This window comes from Corvus moneduloides, chromosome 31 (assembly GCF_009650955.1).
Source record: "Corvus moneduloides isolate bCorMon1 chromosome 31, bCorMon1.pri, whole genome shotgun sequence".
Classification (NCBI taxonomy): Eukaryota; Metazoa; Chordata; class Aves; order Passeriformes; family Corvidae; genus Corvus; species Corvus moneduloides.
In genome coordinates, this window is record NC_045506.1 from 607,488 (window position 1) to 631,113 (window position 23,626).

Genomic DNA, 23,626 nt, shown 5'->3' on the forward strand with positions numbered 1-23,626 from the left:
CGATGATGAAGGGGTAGAAGAGTGGGGAAAAAGTGGGGTCTGGGATCCCCGAAGAGAGCGGGAGGGGGATGGGACCCCCAAAATGAGTTGGAAGAGGTCTGTGAGTTGGGGGGAACGATGGGAGTGGGGAGGGAAAGGTGAGGTTGGGACGGAAGAAGTGCCGTTCCATGGGGATCCAGCCCTCTTCCCCAGGATTTGAGCCCTGGAGCGATTTCCTGGGGCTCTGGGTGGGGGGATGGATCCGCACTGGGGATGTCCCCAAGCCCCCTGCCCATCCCTGGGGGGCTCATGGGGAGTTCCCCCCTGCCAACAGCTGGTGCTGCGGCGGCCGTGGGGCAGGCGGGGGTGGGAAATAGGGGTCCGGGTTGGGAGCGGGGGAGGAGCAGAAGGGAGAGAGGAGCAGGAGGTGCAGGAAAAGGAGGAGGAGGAAGAGCAGGAGCGGGAATAGGAGGAGCAAGAGGAGGAAAAGGAGGAGCAGGACTAGAAGGAAAAGGAAGAGGAGGAGCGGGAGGAATTTTTTTGCGGGGGAGGAGGTGTTTGGATCTTGTAGGAGTCTAAAGCTGAGCCGCAAATGAGCCTTGGGCGGATCTTGGAAGGTCATCGTGGTGATCACCCAGTACCGGTGGGGGAGGAGGGGGGTGGCGACGTGCAGCTGGAGGACCCCCGGCAGCCAGGAGGGGTGGGGGAGGCTGGAGATGAGCAGGGTCAGGGCCCCTCCCGATGTTGAAAGGGCTGGTGACTTCTAGAGCTGGGCTTGGGCAGTGGGACCATCAAACCCAATGCACTCACCCTTGTTTGTCCCCCAAAACAGGATTTCCCAATCCCAAACTTTGTCCGGATGGAAGAGGAGGCTGCGAGGAAGATGCCCCGGGACCCCCAGGCAGGTGAGGAGGAAGTCACTGCCCCTTTCCCTTCTCTCCTGCTCCATCTCTCAGCCCAGCATCGCCCCCGGCTGCAGGACAACCCCGCTGCCGACGCCGTCCTGCCGGGGACGGACTGGGGGGATCTCCTTCCCCTTCCCTGTGGCATGGAGGCAAATCCCACCCTCTTCTTCTCCACTCTCCTTCCTCTCCTTGTTCTGTCCTTCTTCCTTCCACTTTCCTTCCTCCTCTTCTTCCTCCCTTGTTCCTTTTTCTTGTTCCTTCCTCTTCTTCTACTTTTTCCTTTTCCCTTCTCCCTGTCCCTTCCTCTCCTTGTCTTTCCTGCCCCAGGCACTGAGCTGCAGATGGAGACCAGGGGGAACAAATCCCTGTGGCAGAACCTCGTGGAAGAGGCCGCTTTGAGCACCTCCTCAGCGTAGGAATGGATGCCCGAAAGATAGGCTGGAAATAAATCCCCATAGACCGATGTCTATAGAGCAGGTATTTGTTTATTGCAGCGCTGGAGGTGAGGGGGGTTTTTCCTCCTGACTCACCCACCTTTGTCAAGTGCTGTGGTATATTTATACAGTAAATTTTGCTTTAATGTTGCTCTGTCATTACAGCATCATCACATATGTGCCAGAACTAATTTACATAGCAGGATCTCATGGTTATTAGATAATTTTTTGCACTGCGCATACACTTCCCCAATTTGGGGGTCTTTGGGGGTCTTTGAGGAAGGCTTCTAAAGTCCTCTTTGCACTTGAACTTTTCAACTTTGTCTTCGAGGCATGCACAGTTACAGTGCTCTTCGGTCCATCTGGTCTTAACCGGCCTAAATTCTTTGTTTTGTGTCTAATTGGCTTTGTGCTTGCCAATTTCTCATTAGTACTACACTTATCTAAGACTATACACTTGGTAAGTGTTTTTTGGTTTTTTCCTTTTCTCTTTTTCTCTATTCTGCATATCAGCAACTAATTAACTATATACTAGGCATTACATTGTATAAAGAGTTATTCATATCAGATTATATGGGTAGCAAAAGTTATGATTCAGGTTATATAAGCATCAGGTTATTGGTATAGAAGTTATGATTCAGGCTACATAAGTAAAAGCTATGATTCAGGCTATATAAGTATAGAAGGCTACGCTTCAGGTTATATTGATATTCTTCAGGTTATATTGATAAAAAGTCATGATTTAGGTTATACTGATAATAGGTTACATAGATAACTTATAACCTGTCTTGGGGTGACTTTATGATGTGTATCCCCTATCACTGCCCCATGCCCAGAAATTAATTTTGTGCCCTTCTGTGCCTTTAAACTGAGCCTGAGAGGGGGGAGGAAAACCTGAACAAAACTTCTTCAAAGCAATTTGCAGCTTTCAAGTTCAAGGTCACACAGTGATAGAGACTTTTTTTTTCAGCTGCAGCAGCAGAGCAAGGGTGGGGAAGGCACCCTGGTTGTTTTCAGACAGTTTTTTTTCAGGTCCTTTTCCTTTCTCCAGAGAGAGATGGAGAGTTGAACTTTTGTTTTCCTGGGACTTTGGTTTTTTTCCTTTTTTTTTTTCTCTTCTGGACTATTTCAACATCAGAATACATCGGGAGGACTTTCCACTGGGCCTTGGCTCTAGAGGGGGGCCCACCACCCCATCGCAGCTCCAAGGAGGGAGAGAGAGAGATCTATGGGAGGACTCTGAACTTATCCCAGGTTTTTCTCTCAGCAGAGTGAGAGGTTATGTTATTTTGCATTATTATTCTTTTCCTGTGTGTTTGTTAAATAAATAGTTTTTATCTCTTTCACTTTCTGTCGAGGAAAATTTATTTTTTCCCAAACCTGGTGGGGAAGGGGTGGTTGTAACCTGCCTTCTCTCAGAGGATATATTTCTAAATTTGGCCAAACCGGCACAAAACCAAAGCTATATAAGCACTTTGTTACTTTGACCTAAGTTATCATCAGAATCCAATGAGGAGGAAAATCCCTTGAGATCCTACACGAGGAGGGGCTGCAAACCCAGCCCAGGGAGCTGTGAGGAGGAAAGACCCCTCTGTGAGCTGGGAAGGAGGCTGGAGATGCAGCCAGAGCTCGGAGCTGCTGGAGAAGCCTCAGGGTGGGAGAAGCTCCACAAGTGCTTGGAATGTGGGAAGAGTTTTGGAGATCCCCGGGGATGCAGAGATCCCCCCGCAGCCCCTGGAGGAGCCCCCACCGGAGCAGGGGATGCCTGAGGAGAGGCTGTGACCCCGTGCGAGACCCGTGGACAGAGGGGCCCTGCTGGAGCAGCCTGTCCTTGCAGGACTGACCCCGGGGCAGAGTGACCCCCGGGGCTGCAGCAGTGTGAGGGGACTGCTGCCCGTGGGACGGACTCAGGCTGGAGAGGTTCCTGGAGAACTGCCTGGTGGGAGGGAGCCCAGAGTGCAGCAGGGGAACGACTCCTGTCCCTGAGCAGCGGGAGAAGGCACCGGGGATGAACTGAGCATGGCCCCAATTCCCTGTGTCCTGCACTGCCGGGGTGGGAGGTGGAGCTGGAAGGAGGGAGGGGTGGGAGGAAGAAGTTTTTAAAGGTGCTTCTCATTATTGTGCTCTGAGTTTTTGGGAGTTTTCTGCAATAAATTTCTCCCCTTCTCCACTCAGCCAAAGGGATCTGGGGCAGTTTTCCCTGTTTGGGAGAAATCAAAGCGATGCACTGATGCTCCGAATTAGGGGGTAAGAGAAGCGAGGCTGCAGGGCTTCCCAAGGAGCCAGACCAACCCAGCACTCAGGGCTGGGCAGGTCGGGCCGGGAGCAGCGGAGAGCTTTGTTTCTCTTCTCAGCTGAATGGCGGCTCGGGCCGGGCCCGTTCCAGGGCTGCTCCTCAGCTGCGGCTTTCCCCTCACGCAGCCCGGGGGGCGCTGGGAGCGCGGGGCGGGGCTGGGCCGTGTGCAGAGCCCGCCCCTCGCTCCGATTGGGCGGCGCTGCCGTCAGTCGTGGTTCTGGCGCGCTGATTGGTCGGAGCGGGGAGCAGCCCGGGCCCGGAGCCGCCGGCAGGGCGGCCGTGGCGCAGCAGAGGCGCCATTGGCGGAGCGTCTGTGCGGGCCCGGGAGCGGCGGCGGCGGCCGGAGCCCGGTGAGGCGGCGGCGGAGCTCGGAGGCGGCCCCAGCGCAGGTGGGAGCCGCGCTCGGTTCTGGCGGGGCTCGGGGCTGGCTGCGGGCGGAGGGGGCGGCAGGGGGCTGTGGCGGGTTCGTTGTGCCGTGTGGGCGCCGTGTTCGCCCTGGCGTGAGGGCGCTGCGGGAGCGGCTGCCCGCGGTCTCCTTCCCGCTGCTGCCTCGGCAGGAGCCGGTGCCGGAGCAGCGCTGGCTCGTCCCGGCTGCTGTGGGTAGGACAGAGGTGGCTGCCCCGTGGCCGGGAGTGTGCGGGAAAGTTCCCGTGGCCAGAGGTTTGTGTCCCCAGAGGAGGCGGAGGAGTCGTGTAAAAGTAACTTTATTCGTGGACAAAGGGAGAGGCCACGGGGCATTTCCCGTGGGGTCTGTCCAAGTGTTGGAGGACGCAGCCTCCTTTTTATGCCGATTTGCCCGGCCGCATCTCCGTGTCCCTTTCCGCAGTGGCTGAGGTCCTTCGAAGGTACAGACTTCCCGATCCGCCTGCTGCATGTGCCCCTTAATGTGCACCCCACTTTGTATAACATCCGATAGTCATGGCTCTGTGAAGTTTTATTTCCTTTGTTCTCTGTTTCACCACTTTTCCTTGGCCATCTCTTTGCCAAGAGCACTTTGAGTCATTTAATTTTCCACAACCTGCTGGTCCTTCTGCTGAAAGAGAATCTGATGCCATCCCAGGGTGAAATGTGGCGTTGCTCATGGGAGTGGATTGGTGGGTGAGAAGGTCAGGAGCTGGAGCTGTGTGCTTGGTTATGATTTGGAGGACAGCTTGTAATCTAATGATGCACTGAAATGATCAGTGGGTTCTCTGGCACCTGGTATGAATTTGTTTGGGTTCCCAGGGGCTGCTCCATGGTGTAGGATTTGTTCTGGTGGCCGTTCATCTTTTCCCCATTTTTGGGCGCTCCCAAATATGCCAGGGATGCATCCACTGACTGCTTTTCTCTGATTAAATCATCACATCCTTGGATTCCCAAGTGATTTCGCTGACCTTGTGTCAGCAAAAGCAGCCCAGTGGTCAACCCCACCCTGTATAACACAGAGAGTGCCAGCAGATGTTGGAGTGGGGAGAGGGATGATTCCCCCCTGCTTTTGTGAGTGAAGTTCTCCCAACATTCTCCGTTTGCTGTTTTCCTTTGCAGCTTCAGGGATTTCTGTTGCAGAGTCAGAGATGCTGAATGTGGGCTCTGCCTTTAGCGATGCAAATTCCGTCAGTGCAGGGAGGCAGAGCTTGGGGTGAGGGGCAGAGGGAATCAGCCCAATTCCTGTGGCAGGCAAGGAGAGCCTGGGACATTGTGCACACTTCCCCCATGTCTTGGGGTGACTTTATGATGTGTATCCCATATCGCTGCCTATGTCCAGAAATTAATTTCTGTGCCTTTCTATGCCTCTAAACTGAGCCTGAGAGGGGGAAGGAAAAAACTGAGCAAAACTTTTTCAAAGCAGTTTGCAGCTTGTTCAAGGTCACACACAGATAGCAATTGGTTTCCCAGCTGTGGCAGGGGAGTGAGGAAGCACCCGGCTGGCTGCTCCCAGGACAGTTTTTTTGGCCAGGGGTTCAGCTGCTTTTTCTCCAGAGAGAGACTGAGAGTTGAATTTTTCCTTCCCTGGAATTTCGGATTCTCCCTTTTCTACTGGACTGATTGATTGTTTTCACATCAGAGCACATCGGGAGGACTTTCCAGCGGGCACAGAGGGCCTGGCCCTGGGCCAAGCCCCAGCTCTGAGGAGACCAAAGGGAGGACTCGAACACTTTCCCAGGTTTTTCCCCCACAGCGAAAGATTTAATTATTTTGCATTATTATCCTTTCCCCAATATTTTCCTTCACTTTCCTTCGAGGAAAATTTATTTTTCCCGAACCTGGTGGGGGAGAGGTGGTTGTGCCTTCTCTCAGAGGATATATTTCTAAAGTTGGCCAAACCTGAACATCCCAGCAGAGTTAATTTGCATTTCTAAAGGTCCTCTGCTGGCTGCCTGGAAGGAAGGTTCTCTTCCAGGGCAGCCATCCGATGAGCTGCTTGTGCCCCTTTCCCCTCCCCCCTCCACTTCCTTTTTTTTTTTCCTTTTTTTTTTAAATGGTATTTTGTTTTATTACTGTTTATGAGTTAAAGGGTCACCTTTAAAACTTTTCCAGTTTCGCAAAATGCAACTTAAAGGTGAGCATCAACAAACCCATTCCAAAATTCTGCCGTCACTAATAGCCATGCACACACATACAGAAAAAAACCCCAAAGCAGTAAAGATTTTTGCTACTTCTTCCCCTCGGACTAAAAATTGACTCTCACACGCCTGGCCCAAACCCAGCTGACAATGTCAGAGTAGGATTATGGGGAAAAAAACGTTTTAATTGTGTAGTCTATTCCCTGAAACTCTGGGAAGAACAAAAACTCTCCAAAAACTTTTTTAGTGCTGGAGGATCAAGGCATTACTTTATTCTGGCCGGGATGTGCATTAGAAATCATTTCATGCACACATAGCCCGGGTGTGCAGAGAAAATCATTCCATGGCACACGAGTTTTACTCGAGTTTTCCTCAATTTTATGCAGTCTAAACCCATAGAAGTCCGTAGGTTTAATGTTCATTGGTTCCAAGTTGGGTAGTTCTTAGTATTTGGTTTCCTATTGGCCCCGGATTGCTTGGCCTCTGATGTTAATTAGGTGCACACTCCTTGATTTCCTTCTCAGCCTTTTCCAGAGCAGGGGTCTCCAGCTGTGCCGGGGGCAGTGTCTGGGGTAGCTGTTCCTTGATGTTTGCTGATGGGCGTTGATGCTTTGTTGATGGTTGTTATCTTTTGGGTATCTTTTGGGCTCTTCCCAGTCTGTTGAGATGTTAAGCTCATCTCTGTTGAGTGGTGTAACATCCCTTAACAAACACTTTAAAATTCCTTTCGCCAAGGCAGAGACCAACCAAGCCTGAGTAGAGAGATAAAATTTTAAAACAATTCTGAACTTGGTATATTTTCCATCAATCGAATCCCGCCCAGCCCAGAGTGTGAGTGTAACTGAGAGCCAGAGTGGAATTCTCCCGCTGTCTCGCGCAGCAGCTGTGGCGAGTGCAGGCACAGAAAGCTCTGAAGGTCGCCCGGTGCCAGCGAGGATTGGCCCCCAGTGCCTGGAGATGCCAGAGGAGGTGCCCAGCCAGACTATTCCAGCAGAGGATCTGTGGGCAGCCCCCGGGGCTTCCCCCGCTGTGGAGCCCTGGCTGCTGCCGCGGCCCCTTCTGTGCAGGGTCAGTGGCGGCCTCGCATGGTCCTCCTGCAGCCGGGGAGTGCAAATCCGCGGGGCTTCAGAGAGCTTGAGGCGAGGGTGAGGGGTCCCCCCGTGTTCAGCTGTGCTGGCGGCTGTTTCTGTGCTCGGGGACACTTGGAATGGGCCACGCCCTCGGCCACCAGTGGTGCTTCTTTGCGCTCCTCAGGCAGGACCCGATGTCCTGGTTGGATGTTGTGGGCAGCAAAGTGCCAATGCAGGGTGTGTGCCAGCCGAGCTTCCTGTGGAAGAGATTTCACAAGAGACAGGATTCTGGCCACAGACTGCTTGAAGCAGACATCCCTGGTCTCCACCCCCCCAACTAGGTCGAGAATGAGCCGGGTGAGGAATTGGAAACATCAATTCCAGGGGAGATAATTGAATATCTGCCCTGGGTCTGGCTCTTCTTCTTGCCAAAGCCAATGGCAGCAGCCGTACCCGTGGCATCTTGGTTTCTCTCTGCAGCTTCAGAAGGTGTTTCTTTATTTCCCCATTCATTCTTTCCACCCGACCCGAACTCTGGGGGTGCCGGGGTGTTTGAAGGTCCCACTGTGTTCCTAAAGCAGCCAGAACGCCCTGAAGGATCTTTCCTGTAGAATGAGTTCCCCTGTCTGAGTCCATTGCTTCCACAATCTCATATCTTGGAATTCTTTGTTCCAAACATGCCTTAAGAACTGATGCAGGGATTGCTGAAGCAGTCGGAAATGCTTCTGCCCCGCTGTGAGCTGCCATGCTGTTGGCAGAAGATATTGAAGCCTTCCTGCTCAGGGCATTTCAGTGCCAGGCTCTTCCAAGCACCCCCAGCTCGGCCCTTTGAGCTGAGCATGCGGGCGCTGAGCTGCGCTTTGTCTCATTCCCTTTCCTTCAGAGCAGCGTGTCTTGTCACTCTTTTCCCTTCTGCTGCCCTTGCAGAGCCATCCCTAAACACCTTTTCTCCCTCAGGCCAGGGAATGTCTGGTAAATCTCTCCTAGCCCAGGTCTGGAGCTCTGTCACTTGACTGCAGCCATGGGTTTCTTGCCAGCCCCGTGTCCAGGGCCGTTCAAACAGGAGGCTGGGTTCAACCCTTGCCCTGTGCTCAACTCTGAATCCTCCTGTTCCATCCAACAAGTTTCATTCTGTAAGAACCGAGCGCTGCTCATCCATTTAGAGGCTCCTTTGGTTAACAAAGCTTTAACTTGATGCCAGGCTTGAACAATGAGAGATTGTGCTGCTGTCAGTTTTCAGGCCTCAGTTCCCATTAAAGCCGGGGCTGCACAATTCTGCAGACAATGAGGCCACTCTCTGGCCACTGGGTTAAACATTTGAGCCCAGGAATTCCTTTGGCATGGCCCTGTTTAACATCCACATGCAATTCAAATTGGTTTTCCCTGTCTGGGAGAGTCAGGGCCGGAGGCTCAGTTAATCTGCTTTTGAAGCCTTGAAACTTGTGCTTTCCTTCTGGTGTCCATGATGGGGTTTCTTGGCTGGCAGGAGAGGAGTGTTGTAGGGAGAGATGCCTGGCTCCAGAAGTGCTGCCTTTAGCAGGTGAAGAGCAGACAGAACTCCACTACTAAAGAAGTAGTAAAGTAGGTATGTTTATTTCCAGCTGGGACGCACGGGGGATCGCTCCTCCAAAGCCATGCGTGCCGACAGCTGCATTCAGCTCGGTATTTATCGGGTTACAAGTTCCATATTCATTAAGTTTCGCAACATGCCTATACATATTCATCACCTAGCCCCGCCCAGCCTTGCTTCGTATTATAATGAACCCAGAAGTCATTTACATCCGCGTTGCGCTTGCACAGTGTGGTTTGGTGGCTTTGGTAGGGGTCTTCCGAGGGTCTTTTTGATGAAGTCAGGAGTCTTCCTCATCCTGAACTTTTCACCTTTCTTTCCTACGCATGCTCTTGTGTACCCCTGGCCTGGGTTTAAGCTTCGAGACTGGTTTGAGCTAGTTTTGGGTTGAGCGCAGGATGTCTGTCTGAGACTCCCTCTGCCCTTATCAGTGGTCTCTTATCTTTTCTTCCTGCCCTGGTATGCTGACCAAGCTGGATGCATTGTTCCTAACAAACTAATTCTCCTGCTTCCCATCCCCCTGATTCACAGGGCCTCAGTAAGAGGCTGTAACCCCTTCCTTGCCTCCCTTGGAACAGGGTATTGCTTTTAGACACCACTTGTCCTGGATGCTTCAGAGTAATTTGGAGAAGCTCCATATCTGATTTTCCCTATTTCCCTGGGGCTGCCCACACTTCTGGGTTCCCTTCAGCAGAGGCCTTCCCAGGCATTTGACACAAAAGTACAGCAGCATTAGCCTCTGTATCTCCTTTTACAATAGGAATTTGCATTCCCACTTCAGCCACCAAATCCCTTCCCAGTAAATTACAATCACAATTAGGAACAAACAGAAATTGATGGGTTTCAAACCCATCCCCCACATCTACTAATAGTGGTTGAATAAAACACCCCTGCTCATCTTTCCCACTTATTGCCTGAATAATGAAAGAACTTCTTGACAATTTCCCCCCTTAGGTCTCAGATTCGGAGTGGATCGAGAGGCCCCTGTGTCCATCAGGAGCGGCCTCATCTCGATCCAGAGGCGCCCTGAATGTTCTCAAGGGCTCTGGTGCGGTGGGTCCCTGGTGTGCTGGGAGCTCTGAGAGCCCTGACAATCCATGTCCATCAGGGGTGGACTTGCTGGTGCTGAGGGTGCTGCTGTCTGTGCTTGCAGTGTCCTTGTGGCCTGCAGCTGGAGCCCTGATTCCTTGGCAGGGGCTGTTTGGGTGGGCTCTGCCGTGCCGAGGAGGGCAATGCCTGTGCCAGGTGCTTGTGGCCGCCGCCGTCCCCTGGGTGCTGGGGCCCCCTTGGGCCCTGCGGTTCATCCCTGGGGGGCTGTAGAAACTCTGCCATGGCCTTTGCCTTCACCTTGGCCTTTTGCTCATCCCTTCTTGCATTCCCCTGCTGAGCCTTTCTGGCCAAGTGCTGCAGGGGCTTCTTGTGCCTCTCCTGCAGCCCCCTCAGTGCCTGTGGGTGCTCATCCTCTGACAGCTGCTGAGCTTTCTGCACAATCATTCGTTTCTCCAGTGACCCAAACAAGATCGATGAAAGAAAATCCTGATCCTTCCACATCCCGCAGCCTCCTGGGGGCCGGGGGCCACTGCCGGCCCTGCCCGGGGGGTGTTGGGGTCAGGCAGTGCCCGGCGCTGAGCCCCGGCTGCCCCACAGCCCCGGCCCGGCCCCGCAGCTCCCCACAGGCCCCCAGCCCGTGCTGCCCTGTCCTGCTGCTCCCCCCCACAGAGAAACACCCTGAAATCCTGACTTCCTTGTTTTCCTGTCCTGGGAACTGGGGATACAAAGAGCTGTAGCTGGCCCTGAGGATAAGAGGTTTTTGACCCTTTTTGAGGATAAGATTGGAATGGTGCTGTAAAACATTCCAATTCTCACTATTTTTCTCTTCCTCCTCTTTTCCATCTTCCTTTTCCTTTCTTACCACATAGATTCCTCCTGCTGCTGTTTGCCTTAACCATATTCCTGCACCCTGCCTTCAACCAATCCTTTCCCAGCACACCAACACCATCCGTCCCCTGCTGCTGAGACCCCTTCTCGACTTCCCTTTTTACCCCCGCTGGGTGTCCGTGTCCTTAATTATCTCTAGGAGAATGTGCAAACTGCCTCAACATGGTCCCCTTTTGTATAGGAAACGATGTCCATGGTTGTGTTCCGGCTTTGTTGTTGTTCTGGAAGTTGAGGAATTGAGCAGGAGCTTGGCTGAGCAGCAGTGTGTGTCAGTCAGTACCATTTTGTGGAGCTGATGGTTTCTGGTGTCACTTGCTTGTGTCCAAGTCGGTGTGGCTGTGTCCGAGCAGATTGAGAGCATGTGTTTGTAGGGAGGCGTTGCTGTTGTTCCTTGGCTGGGGGTGCCCGGTTTTCGGGCCATCCCCCCTGGAGCAGGGTGTCCCCCCTTGGTGCAGGCGCGGCCCTCAGGCAGCGCTCAGCCAATCAGAAGGCGCGGCGCTGGTGAGTCAGCAGTTGCCAGGCAGAGCCGCAGCGCCCGGCGCTCCCCAGCTGGAGCCCCCGTGTGGCCCGGCCTTGGCGCCCCCCGCGAGGGGAATTTGGGGAGGTGGGAGGGGGGGAGCGCCAAGGCCGGGCCGGCCCGTGCTGTGCTGGCAGAAGTGGCTGCGGCGGGGGCCGAGTGCGGGCAGGAGCGGCCGAGAGCCCAGCGCTGCCGCAGCCCGAGCTGCCGCAGCTGCATCCCTGCTGGTGCTGTGGGATGCGAGAGCTCTGGGGGGCAGAGCGAGCCAGGGGTGGGTGCTGGGCCTGGGGGGAGGAGGAGAAAGGCTGGAGGAGCAGGGCTGGAGAGCAGAATGGTGAAAGGATGGACGTGGGAGCAGCAGGTGGGATTCTGCAGGAGAAGGAGTAGTGTGAGGAAGAGGAGTGTGAGGAAGAGTAGGGACACAGGAGGAGGAGGAGGAGGAGCAGGAAGAGGAGGCACCGCAAGGTTCCAGCACTCGCTGTATCTGCAGCCTCCCTCCAGCCCCAGGAGCGTTGCCCCCCCCATGCAGCAGGTGATCAGGGAGGGGGATCCACAATTTTCCCGTTGGTGAATCTTGGTATTTCTGCGGTTTTTGGTCTCCATGTTGGTGGTTTGGTTTTTTTGTGGAGGCTGAATGAGTTTATATTTTGGAGGGTGCTTTATCTGAATCTTGATGTTTTGGGAGTTTTGGGTCTGTGTCTTGATGTCTGAGGGACTTTTGGGCTGAATCTCTGTGTATTTGAGGTTTTAACAGACACAAGATGTCCGGAGATGGACCTGGGCAGGAAGAACCTCCAGCCCAAGGTGCTCACCCTTTGTTTCTCCCCCCAAACCAGGATTTGTCATTCCCAAGGCGTGGCTGGATGGAGGAGGAGGAGGAAAAGCCCTGGAGATGCCACATGAGGAGGGGCTGCAAACGCAGCCCAGACAGATCCAAGGAGGAAAGAGCCCCCCTGTGCTGGGAAGGCGGCCGGAGATCCAAGGGGAGCTCGGAGCTGGGGGAGAAGGCTCAGGGTGGGGAGAAGCCCCACAAGTGCTTGGAATGTGGGAAGGGCTTCAGGTGGAACTCCAACCTGAGGGAACACCAGAGGATCCACACTGGGGAGAAGCCCTACAAGTGTGGGGAGTGTGGGAAGGGCTTCACCAACAGCTCCCAGCTGATCCAGCACCAGGTGGTTCACACCAGGGAACGGCCCTATGGGTGTAGGGAATGTGGGAAGAGCTTCAGCCAGAGCTCCAGCCTGTGGGCACACCGGCGCACTCACACTGGGGAGAGGCCCTACGAGTGTTCTGAGTGTGGGAAGAGGTTTCCAAGGAGCTCCTATCTCATCAGACACCAGAGCACTCACACGGATGAGAGGCCTTTCCGCTGCCCTGAGTGTGGGAAGGGCTTCAAACGCAACGCCCACCTCATCATCCACCAGCGCACCCACACTGGGGAGAGGCCCTATGAGTGTTCTGAGTGTGGGAAGAGCTTCTTCAGCAGCTCTCACTTGGCCGAACACCAACGGAGGCACCGCTAAGGGAAGCCCTGCGAGTGCCCCGAGTGCGGGAAGAGCTTCGTGCGCTGCTCCAGCTCCATCCCCCGTGGGAGGATCGGTGTTGGATGATCCCCAGTGACCCCCGTGGGGCAGAGCCCTGGTGACCCCCGTTCCGGGTGATCCGCACTGGGTTGGGGGAAGGTGTTGGAGAGATTTCTTTGCCTTCTCCTTGTGCTGCTGGGATTTGGTTGGGAATAAATTCCCTCCCTGTGCCCAGGCTGGCTCTGTTGTGCCCGTGCCAGTTGAAAGGGTTCACATCATTGTACCTGTGCAAGTATAAGGTACAGGGTAAAAGTTAGCAAATATTGGCCACAAGCTTAAGGCACAGAATGTAAGTTGGCAAGAAATGGGGAACAAAAGTCTCAGAAATGATGAACAAAGCTTGCTGAGACCAGTAGAGAAACTGCAGAAGCAGCCAACGAGAGACTGCGCCTGCCTAGGAAAGAAAGGTGAAAAGTGCAAAGTGAGGAAGACTGTGGCACCTGGGGAGGTGATGGGGGTTGGGAGGAATTTTTATTATGTCCCTGAGTAGGAACCCATTTCCACTCCCCTTCATCCCCCAGGTCTCCTCCCTCAGCCTGATGGTGAGAAGCATGGGAGTGCTCTGACTGCTGGGGGGCTTCTCTCAGGGGTGGAAGGGTGAAACTCCACCAGTCTATTTCCCTTTCTCTAATGCTCCTTAGTCTTTGCACTTCCTCCTTAAGCTCGGCCACCAGGGAAAGGAGATCGTTCACTGCTCACACCTCAGGCAGGTGTCTTTGACAGCGTCCCCTGGTGCTACTGCCAGGCTCAAACACTCCTCACAGGAAGGGGGCTGGACAGACGCGTCCTTCTGCGAGGGTTCTGTTTGCCTGGGTACACTTTTAGTGGCTGGAGCTTTTGATCGTGTGAGGACCATTGCTGAAAAACCCAACCAACCAAATCTCAACACAAAAACAAACTCAAACCCCCACGGGCAGGAGAACACCCGCAGCCCTGCCCTCGGAGACGTGCCACAGCTCCATTTACCCGCTCCGGTTCCCCGTGCTCCCCAGAGCCCTTTTTGAATCCGACCGCCGCTGGCCGGAGGAAACCTCACCCTATGTGGGGGTGTCACCCCCTTTTCTCTGCCCACAGAGCTCCTGAGCCGCCGGCAGCCGCAGCCCCTCCCCGTGGCCTCAGGCCCGGCCGGGACCCCGCGCTCCGTCCCCGCGCTGATTTTGGGGGGGTCGTGTGTCCCCCCAGCCCCGCTATCACTCTGCCCCTGCCCGGCTGCTCCCAGTGTTCCCAATAAAGCTTCCCAGTTCACCCCGGTCCCGTTTGTTAGGGGGCGGTGGGGAGGGACTTGGGGGGCTGAGACTGGGGGGGGCAGAATCTGGGGATGGATCAGGAATGGGGACCCCCGTGTGTTCCCCTCTCATGTCACCCTGCCCTAGGGGGTTTTGGGAAGCACCTGAACCCCAAGACCGCACTCAGCAAACACCAAAAGGCGCCGGGACCCCCCTAAGAGGAAGGAGCAGGAGAAGGAACAGAGAGAAGAAGCAGGTGGGATGAGGAAGGAGGAGGAGCGGGACCCCTCCCAACTCAATTTGAGGGTCCCATTCCCCCTTTCCCTCAATTCAGGCAGCTCCTGGCAGCTTCGTTCTGGGAGGAATCCCTGAGTTTTGGTGGTTTTGGGGTGCAGTTTTGGCAGGGGACAGCTGTGTCTGGCCCTCCCCTCCCTCTTGTGGCCTCAGCTGCCCCTGACACTCTGGGGGTGCTGGGATTTCCTTCCTTGGGACAAGGACCTTCATTCCCTTCCGGGAGCCCAATGCTGGCTGGGGGTCCAGCTCAGGGGGTCCTTGAGCAGCTGCCCCAGAACCTCTGCCAGGGTCTCCCAGCGCAGCCGGAGCTGCTCGGCCTGGGGTCCCCAAAGCCCTCAGCAAGCCCCAAATCCCTCCCAGGAACCCTCAACTCCCTCAAACCCAGCATCCCCCACATCCCCTGCAAGTTCCCCCCATGGCACCGCCCATGGCCATGTCCCCACATGGCCCTGGCCCTGTCCCACCGTCTCCTCACCCATGGCTGTGTTCCCACCACGTTTCCATCCATGCCATTGTCTGTCCCTCCACATCTCCATCCATGCCCGTGTGCCCCCATGTCCCCACCCATGTCTTAGTTCATTGTCTTCATTTTTACCCCAGTTTCAGGTGTTTTTAGAAGATGAAAAGAAAGGAAAAGAAAACCAAGGCCAAAAGAGAAGGATTTCCGTGTCTGTTCCAGCTGAGGATCCTCGTGCTTGGATTGGAGTGAAGAACTTTCTTCTGGAGGGTTTCACCCCACTGTCTCCAGAATCTTGGTCTTTGCCCCACTCCATCACCATTTGGCTGCAGAAGACACCCTTGGGCCAGAGGAAATCAGAATAATGGAATCTGTGAGGTTGGAACAAACCTCCAGCACCATCCAGAGTTGCTTGATGTCACCTGAAAAAAAGATTGAACGCAACAGGGGAGATTTTTTTGGGGTAGAAAGTCAACAAATCTGCTTTCCGCAGTGGACTTAGAGCATTGGTCTGTGTCCTGATGGATGTCCCTGCCCCGGGTTCATTCATGTGCCTGCGGGGAGCCAGGAAGGTGTGGAGCCCCTCAGCCAGGTGTCTTCCCAACATGGATCACCAGGATCATGGATCAGCAGGGCTCTGCCCAACGGGGGTCACTGGGGATCTTCCAACTGGAGATCCTCCCACGGGGGATGGAGTTGGAGCAGCACACAAAGCTCTTCCCACACTCGGGGCACTCACAGGGCCTCTCCCCAGTGTGGGTGTGCTGGTGTTTTCTCACATCAGAGCTTGACCTGAAGCTCTTCCCACATTCCAAGCAGGTGTAGGGCTGTTCCCCAGTGTGGATCACCTGGTGCTGGATCAGACCAGAGCTCCAGCTGAAGCTCATCCCACACCCCTCACACTCATAGAACTTTTCTCCAGTGTGGATGTTACGATGATTGATAAGGTTGGAGCTCCACCTGAAGCCTTTCCCGCACTCCAAGCACCTGTGGGGCTTCTCCCCAGCCTGAGGCTTCTCCACCACCTCCGGGCTCCGGCTCCGGCCACCTTCCCAGCACAGAGATTCTTTCCCTGAGAGACACATCCTAGTGTGGGATCTCCGGGGCTTTTCCTCCTCCTCCGTGGCTTGGGAATGACAAATCCTTTCCTTAGAGGTGGATGAGTTGGTGGCGGGTCAAGTGAGAGCTCTGTGAGAAGCTCCTCCCACACGGGGCACTCATAGGGCCTCTCCCCAGTGTGGATGTACTGGCAGGTGATGAGCTGGGAGCTCTGGCTGAAGCTCTTCCCACATTCCAAGCGCTCGAAGGGCCATTTTCCAGTGCGGATCTTGTGGTCCTTGAGGAGGTGGGAGTTCTTGCTGAAGCTCTGCCCACATTCCAAGAACCTGTAGTGCTGTTCCCCGGTGTGGATCCTGCGATGGGTGACCAGGTCAGACTTCCATAGGAAGCTCTTCCCACATTCCAAGCATTAGGAGGGATGTTCCTTAGTTTGGATCTCCTGCTGCTGGATCAGGTGGCAGCTCTGGCTGAAGCTCATTCCACGTTCCAAGCACTTGTAGGGTGTCTCCGTTTGAGAGACGATTTAAAAGAGGACACTTTGGAGTGAGTGTCGCCTCCTCTACAGGGTTCCCATAATCTCTTTCCACCAATAGGAAATGGGTATTAATAGATGAAAGCGAAGAAAACTCCAGCGATTTGTTAACAAACAGAATGCCCTCAAGGCAAGAAAAACCAGTAAATAACTGCTAGATATTAAATTGTCAGCCCTTACCCCCACACACCCCCTGGGACAAAAGACCCAAAACGCCGGAGAAATCCCCGCTCTCCACACGCGGTACAGGACGGCGCCGGCTTCTCCCTCGGGGGAAAAACCAGCCCGGGGCTGTCCCGAAGGCGGTGAAAGCCCGGGGCTCGGCCGGCGCTGAGCTCCTGCCCAGGGCGGCTCCACGGGCACGGGCCCGGCAGGCGAAGCAGCGGCGCTGAAGCCCCGGGCTGTTTTCTCTCCCGGCTCGGCCCGGCTCGCTGGGGCTTTGGGCTGCAGCGGCGCCGCTCCGCTCCCGCCGGCGCGGAGCCCCCGGGCTCCGACAGAGCAGCTGCTCAGCTCCCTGCGGGCACCCCGAGGCTCGCCGCTGCAGCGTCTCCGAACCGCGGCAAGGAAAAAAATCCTCTCTGTGCCTGGGCCAAAAAAGCTTTTCAGCCAAGCAAAAAGCCTCGGTGGACAGAGAGCGCCGGAAATCCTCCGCAGCGAGGCTTCAAAACGCCCGCGCAGCGAACGAGGAGCCTCTCCCCGCCCCGGCCCCACACACGGCCCGTCCCGGGCTCCCGGCGCTCAAAGACACAATAACCATGCTCTGGGCACAGAGCAGAGGATCACGGAAAGTACCATCACAGGAACTCACTCCAAGGCAATTGTGGATACAATAATCACATATATATATATATCGATAAAAGCATGTACTGAACTCTGGACACAGCAATGTGCACGTCGGACAGGAGTGGAGAGGCTGAACGAACACCAGGGGAGATGTGGAGTGTACGGACAGAGCAAACCCTCCAAATGCTTTCACCTGATTCCCAGCTTTTCCGTGTTTCAAGGGCTCTGACTGCTGGATTTGAAGGAACTGAGATCTCATGGTGAAAAGCAGAGCAGTCTGGAACCAGACACTGCTCTAGGAGTCAAAGTCTGCAGTTGGCACATCTCACTTTTGAAAATATATTGAATAAAACCCTCATTGCCCACAATATTTCCCTCCCTGACCTTCCTAACACGTAACAAAAAGTGATTGATTTCTTTTTAAAGGGTGGGAAAAAAACTGGAAAAAACCACTGAAAATGTTCCCTCATAAAACGTCACGTTGAGAAAATACAGAATAATGAAGAGTGTCTAGGAAAACCTGCTGTAACTTCTCAGGTTTTTGGCTTGGGGTGTCAGCTCAGAGCCCGGCTCTGTCTCCCAGGTGCCCAAGTCCCCGGGCCAGCTCCGAGCAGCCTCTCCCGGCTTTCCAGCCCGGCTTTCCCGGCTCTGTCCCGGGAAGGCACTCGGTGTTTCCGTACTGCCCCCGCCCTGCTCAGCTCCCCGTGCCCTGCAAAGGCGCCGAAGCTGCGCTCGGTGCCCCCGGGTGCCACTGACCGAGGCAGTGACGAGCCCCGGTGCCCCGGCAGAGCCCTGAGGGACACCCTCGGCCCCGGCCTCCCGCAGGACATGGAGCCACTGCCCACAGGGCCCTGGCACGTCCGTGCGGCCAATTCCTCCTGCCCCGAGCAGCCCGGGCTGCAGCCCCAGCGCTCCGCAGGGCCGGGCTGCGGCTGTCGGGTGCGAGCGTGGCCGAAGCCTCCCAGGGCTCGGGGCACGGCAGGGGCTACAAGGCCACAAGTCCGGGGCGGCTCCGTGCCGGTTCCAGTCTGTCCCTCTGTGGCTGGGGTGCCGGCTGTGGCCCTTTGTGACACGGGCGCGGGTCAGGGCCCTCGGTGAGGGCGGGACACTGTGGTGCTGTCACGAATGAGAGTGTTTGAGATCGCTTGAAAAACCAGTGGCACGTGTGAAAAACGAGGTTCACTCTTCTGTTAGGATTTAAAATTTAATAAAGGACAATAAGGGACAAAGACAATAAATTCACAGCACTGGGTGTTTTGGCACTCAGCCAAGAGCACACCTGTTATTGCGGAGACACCCTTTACATACCTGTCCTATTGCATCAGCCTAATGAATATTCATAATCAATTATACATATTCAAACATTTCCTGAAACGAGTTTACATGTTCCAGGAACTGTTCAGCATGGCTCCTCCGTGGATCTGCCTTTTTAGAGCATGCACATTTGTTGGCTGTGGCTTTAGTCAGTTTTTATTATCACCTGCAGAGTGGTCTGTTCCATGGTTTCTGCAGATGGTAGTTGCTGATAGTTGGCATGTCAGTAGCAGGGATCTTCAACACACGTTCACTGGATGTTATCCAACCAAGCAGACAGTTCACAAGCATAACTATATCAGCTATTCCACTACTATGGCTAAGTTTAGTTAATGACAGAAATAAAGGCATTAGTTATTGTTACAAAACTACACCTTTATAACAAAGCTACTTCAACATTATACCTATAGCATCTATTTGCAACAAGGCTACTTTTACATACAGCATCTATTTGTAGAAAGCCACTATTATAATACCTATCTATCAATCAAGGGTATGAGCAAAAGTCAGATTTAACATTAAGCAACAAGGCACAAGAAGTTTGTTGGCAAGATTCACTCTACTACCTACAGGACAGCTAGGGCACAACAAGGGAGAACAAACCAACAACAAAACCAAACAAAATCCAGGCAATCAAAACAGAAATGAGCTGAGAACTCTCTAGGGGGGTGTGGGGGTGTGGGGGTGGGTGTTCAGGTGCATGGGACAAAAGACAGTGCGGGCAAGGATAAAAAGGAACACAGCCTAAATGCTTATAAACACTTAACAGTATTTTAACTCATAACTCAACTTACACCCTAGGCCTTACAATTTGACAAAGGAACAACACTGAACTTACACGTAACTTGTAACTTCACCTTAACAATTCAACAGAGGAATAACCCTTAGCAGCATTTAACCTTACTAACAGCTGTAACGTCCAAGTTATACCTAGCAACTTAACAGAGGAACAACACTTAAAAACACTTAGCTTAGACCTTATGTTTCACATCTTAGCCAAAGAACAACACTTAGCAGCGTTTAAGTGAGTTTATGATAACTGAACCTTACCTACAGGCCTAACTTAGGTATCCAAGGTACTTAAACACCTAAGAAAGCAGTATTTCTCCCAGATTTGCTATAGCATATGCGCAGGGGCACGCACACAGACAGAAACAGTCAGAGCAAGCAAGGTTCCTGTGAAAAATTCCCCTCAAAGGTCAGTGAAATCCTCACTTTGGAACCTTTTTCCTCTCCCACTGGGCACAGGATCAGGCCTCGAGGAGTGAGGGGATCGGCCCAGGACACGTCGTGGTTCGGCGAGCTCCAGGCATAGCAAACCTGAGCGTTTGCTGGCTCTGAGAGGCCCCCTTAGAGGGGAGGGACCAGATTGCTGGTCACAGCCCACGGTGGCCCAGGAGAGCTCAAAGGGTCTCCTTTTGGGCCACTGTTGAGAGGGTCACAAGATGTTACAGTGGGGATTCTGTAACACGATGTACCAAACAAGGAGTCCCGTGGAAAAGAAATATATATAGACAGATTCTTGGTAGATGTTTCAGAGATGTTTATTTTTCCAGCCGCATGGCCGGAGGTTGCGGAGGAACTGCTACAGTCACGGGATCCGAGGGTCCTTCTGCCCGTGCAGGGAAACACAAACCAACCAATGGGGAACGAGGCTGAGCAGGGGCAGGGAAACCCCGTGCCTCCCGCCCAGGGCCCCTCTCCCAGGGCTACATGGCAGGGGGAGGAGACCCTGACATTTCACCCATTTATTTTTAACAAAAGAGATGTAAAAATACTGAAAACAACTGGATAAACATAACAAGGACAATACGAAACAACAAAAACAATACAAGCCACCCTCCTGAGTCTTTGAATGTCCAAACAGATTCTGTGGAACATCTTAAGGCTGACAGATGGGAGACAGAACTCTCTGGGCATGCTTTGTGGGGAAACTTATAGGAGAAGTGTCAACGAAGGATGTCTGGACTTCAGGCAGCTCTCTTGAAAGCTGTTTATTGCATAGGCAAAGTTACAGCATTTCAGGGAGTGGGTATCCAGAGCCAGCCCTACAGCTGCCATCTACAGCTGTAGGCATACCTGAAGCCACCTTCTGTTCAAGTTACAAAGCATTATATACTTTTCTTTGCAGAGTATCTTAACACATAACAACCAATAAGCACCATACACAAGACCTTCACATTTGCCTATAGCCTATCATAGCTACTACCATCACCATATTATAGTCATTATTATCCAATCACAAGAGTAAGTAAGTGTCGCGGGTTGGGTTTGTAACGGGGCAGAAACACCAATTTAGTGTAGTGGTTTGGTCCAAAATACTCATTACTGTTTATCTTCTGTGAGATAAGAATTAGGAGAAATGCAAAGCAGGCACCAAACTTGAAAGAATATAAAGAAGTTTATTAACAGACTTAAAAGAAGGGAAAAAAAAAAAAAAATTATACCACCTTCAGAACTTTCCTCCTCCCCCCACCTTCCTCCCTTCTCCCACTGACAATGTGAAAAGACAACCCTAAAGATGTTCAGTCTGTTTACCACTGCCATAATAACCTTGTTCAGTCCATTTAGAAAGAGGAGTCTCTTCTTGCTCATGCTATGAAAACATTATCACAACGAGACAGCCGCCCACTTCCAAATATTGTTCAGTCCATTTAGGAAGAGGAGTCTCTCTGCCTGCGTGTGAGTCCCTTCCCCTGACTTGCAGCTTGTTCAAGGTCACACACAGATAGCAATTGTTTTTCCCGCGTTAGAGGGTCCACTCTTGAAGTTTTTTGGGGTACAATTTTAAGGTTGAGCTGTTCAGAAACAAAAACAGAGGCCCTTCTCCTTCCCTGGGAGCAAAGGGTCTTCCTCATCTTCATCATTAGGACTATCTCTGGGAGCATCTCCAGGAACTGAGGTTTTCTCCTTTCCCATTTGGAGCAAAAGCCCTCATCAGGTCCATCTCTCCCTGTCCAAACTTCTCATGAAATTACAGCTGCATCAGCATCTCCTATCTCAGCGCAGGTGCTTTTGCTTACGAGCTGAACACTCCACCCCCCATATCTTCATGAAATTACAACGGGATACTCTGATATATCATAGCTTCACAACAGAATTTCAGCTTTAAGCATCTCCTCTCTCTCTTCCCTCAGGTTTTCAGCTCTTCACAGCAATAAAAAGGGTTAATCTCACCTCAGCCTTGCAGCTTTGCAGCTGGAATGTTGAATCTTTCTTATCACAGTGGAGAGGGGGGAGAGCCGAGCTGCTCCGGCTGCCCACGGCAAGGCAGTGGGGGGGTTCCACGGCTGGAACAGGTCCATGGCTTCAGGATGGCCGTGGCCCGGCCTGGCCTGGCCCGAGCAGGGCCTGGCCGGGCCCGCTGGCCCCCACACTGGGCCCGCAGCGACCTGTCCCAGCACCAGAAACGAGAGAGAGCTTGGAGGGGGAGTTTGCCTATTCTTAAATGTGGATAACAGAGGTGGTCACAACTTTAAGTGGCTTAGAGAATTGTCCATATTCAAACTGGCCAGCTGATAGGTTCTATCAGTTCCCAGAGGAAACTGTAAGCACCCCTTAGCAAGGACGTCCCTTCCGGGACTATGCTTGCTAACCTATGACAGTAAGTTACAATTTAAGCTTACAGTGGGAAATTCTCAGACCTTTCTTCTTGCTACATCAACATTTCTTGTTTGCCTGCCATAGCTTTCTTTTTGGTAAAGACATGTTTTCTATTTACTTATGCTCTTCTTGAGACTTATTTACTTGGTGAAAAACGTGTCAGTCACATTGTAGTCACATACCTTTGTCCTACTCCTAAAAATCTCCTTCCAACTCATCTCCAACCTTTGCCTTCTCAGTTACTCAGTGATCACTGTTTCAGCAAAACATCTTTTATTCTATATCAAAACTTCCTTTCATTTCTACCTCATCCTCAGTTTCTACATTCAGAGATCTTTTCTGCCAAGCCTACGTATCTGTGAAACTTTCTTACCAAACTTTCATCTTCCCCAACAAAACTGAGGCAGGAGAGGGTTTAATTTCTTCCCTCCCCCTTTTCATCCCCCACTCGGCATTGGAAAGGGATTTTTGGGGAAACAATTGGCAAAGGCATGGTTTTGTGAGGGAAACCATGGATGAAAAAACAGATTGGGAATACACTGGGGGTAATAGGGTAAAAGGGAAAGGTGGGATTAGGAAAGGGAGACTGTAGGGGGGGCCTACAGTGGAGATACTGTCTAACATGACTACGATTTTTTGCATATATACTGCCTTTTACAGGAACACCATCAGGCCCAGTGACCTGCGATGCTTGTAACCCTTTTCTACCTAGTACAATTTTGAATTCCACCACCTCTCCATCTCCCAAGCTTGGGATGCATTTTTCAGGGTTATTCTTTTTAATAGCAGTTCTATGCACAAATATGTCTTGCTGGTTGTCACATCTTGTTATAAAACCATAATTTTGTTTAACATTATACCACTTTACTATTCCTAAAACTTTGGCTACTATAATCTTTTCCTTATTCCAAGTGGCTGCTTTTTTCTGTCTCGCTGCGTTCTTGCTTTCTCTTTCGGTTGCTCCCGTGTTGGAATTGCTGGAGCTGCTGGGGCTGCCGGGGCCGCCGGAGCTGCTCGTGCCTGCGCGTTCTTCCCGGGGTCGTGTTCGGGGCTGCGCAGGCCGGGCTGCACCGATCGGTTCTCCGTGCGCCGCCTCCTCTGGTCGCAGCTTCGCTGCCACTGCCAGGCGCTGTACCCACGTCTCGGCCGGGCCCCCGAGCGACGACCCCCCCGTGCCCTGCTCCAGCGCGCGTCTCGGCTGGGCACGGCTCCGTTCCACCGCCACCGCCGCCCGTGCGCCGCCCCTCTCGGCCGGGCATTCACGGGGCTCGCTCCACCACGCGCTGCGCGGGGCCGGGCGGGCACCGCTGGGTCCCGCCGCGCCTCGCTCTGCTGCCGACACTGCGGCTCGCGTGGCTCTGCCCGCGTTGTGGGAATTGCCTCGCTGCTGCTCACAGAGGGCTCGGTCCACGTGGCCTGGGCCGCACGGTCCTTGAGCCAGGCTTCCCTTTGCCAGGACACAGCTGACATTGCTCAACAGCCTCGGTAACTAAATAATATTCACGAAAATATTCTTCCATCGG

The 23,626-nt window shown here is 53.3% G+C and overlaps 4 protein-coding genes and 1 long non-coding RNA gene across 7 annotated transcripts in view; 4 read left to right on the top strand and 1 right to left on the bottom strand.

Annotated features, from left to right (window-relative positions):
* Positions 1–14,079, top strand: part of LOC116436899 (zinc finger protein 850-like) — a 31,918-nt gene extending 17,839 nt beyond the window's left edge. The window contains exons 1-3 of one of the 3 annotated variants that reach the window (XR_004237093.1): positions 472–596; positions 812–884; positions 1,212–1,925. Coding sequence is in view for 1 of the 3 variants with exons in the window: in XM_032094342.1 (XP_031950233.1) it covers positions 12,267–12,775 (509 nt within the window). In the remaining 2 variants the exon portion in view is untranslated. Of the gene's footprint in view, positions 1–471; positions 597–811; positions 885–1,211; positions 1,926–12,266 lie in introns of those variants that run through there. The other 2 variants (XR_004237092.1, XM_032094342.1) reach the window with 2 other exon arrangements.
* LOC116436886 (zinc finger protein 660-like) overlaps positions 1–23,626 on the top strand; it is a 163,335-nt gene that overhangs the window by 123,054 nt on the left and 16,655 nt on the right. The window lies entirely within an intron of this gene.
* Positions 1–23,626, top strand: part of LOC116436931 (zinc finger protein 79-like) — a 509,410-nt gene that overhangs the window by 113,852 nt on the left and 371,932 nt on the right. The window lies entirely within an intron of this gene.
* Positions 1–23,626, bottom strand: part of LOC116436957 — a 133,737-nt gene that overhangs the window by 69,807 nt on the left and 40,304 nt on the right. Inside the window, exons 3-4 of the long non-coding RNA XR_004237126.1 lie at positions 8,171–8,179; positions 6,905–6,909 (exon numbers count right to left, since the gene is read on the bottom strand). This is a non-coding gene — a long non-coding RNA (uncharacterized LOC116436957). The remainder of the gene's footprint in view (positions 1–6,904; positions 6,910–8,170; positions 8,180–23,626) is intronic.
* Positions 3,600–10,557, top strand: LOC116436935. The gene is made up of 2 exons (XM_032094392.1): positions 3,600–4,003; positions 9,752–10,557. The coding sequence occupies exons 1-2, from the start codon at positions 3,677–3,679 to the stop codon at positions 10,115–10,117; spliced, it is 693 nt and encodes a 230-aa protein (XP_031950283.1). The 5' UTR covers positions 3,600–3,676; the 3' UTR covers positions 10,118–10,557.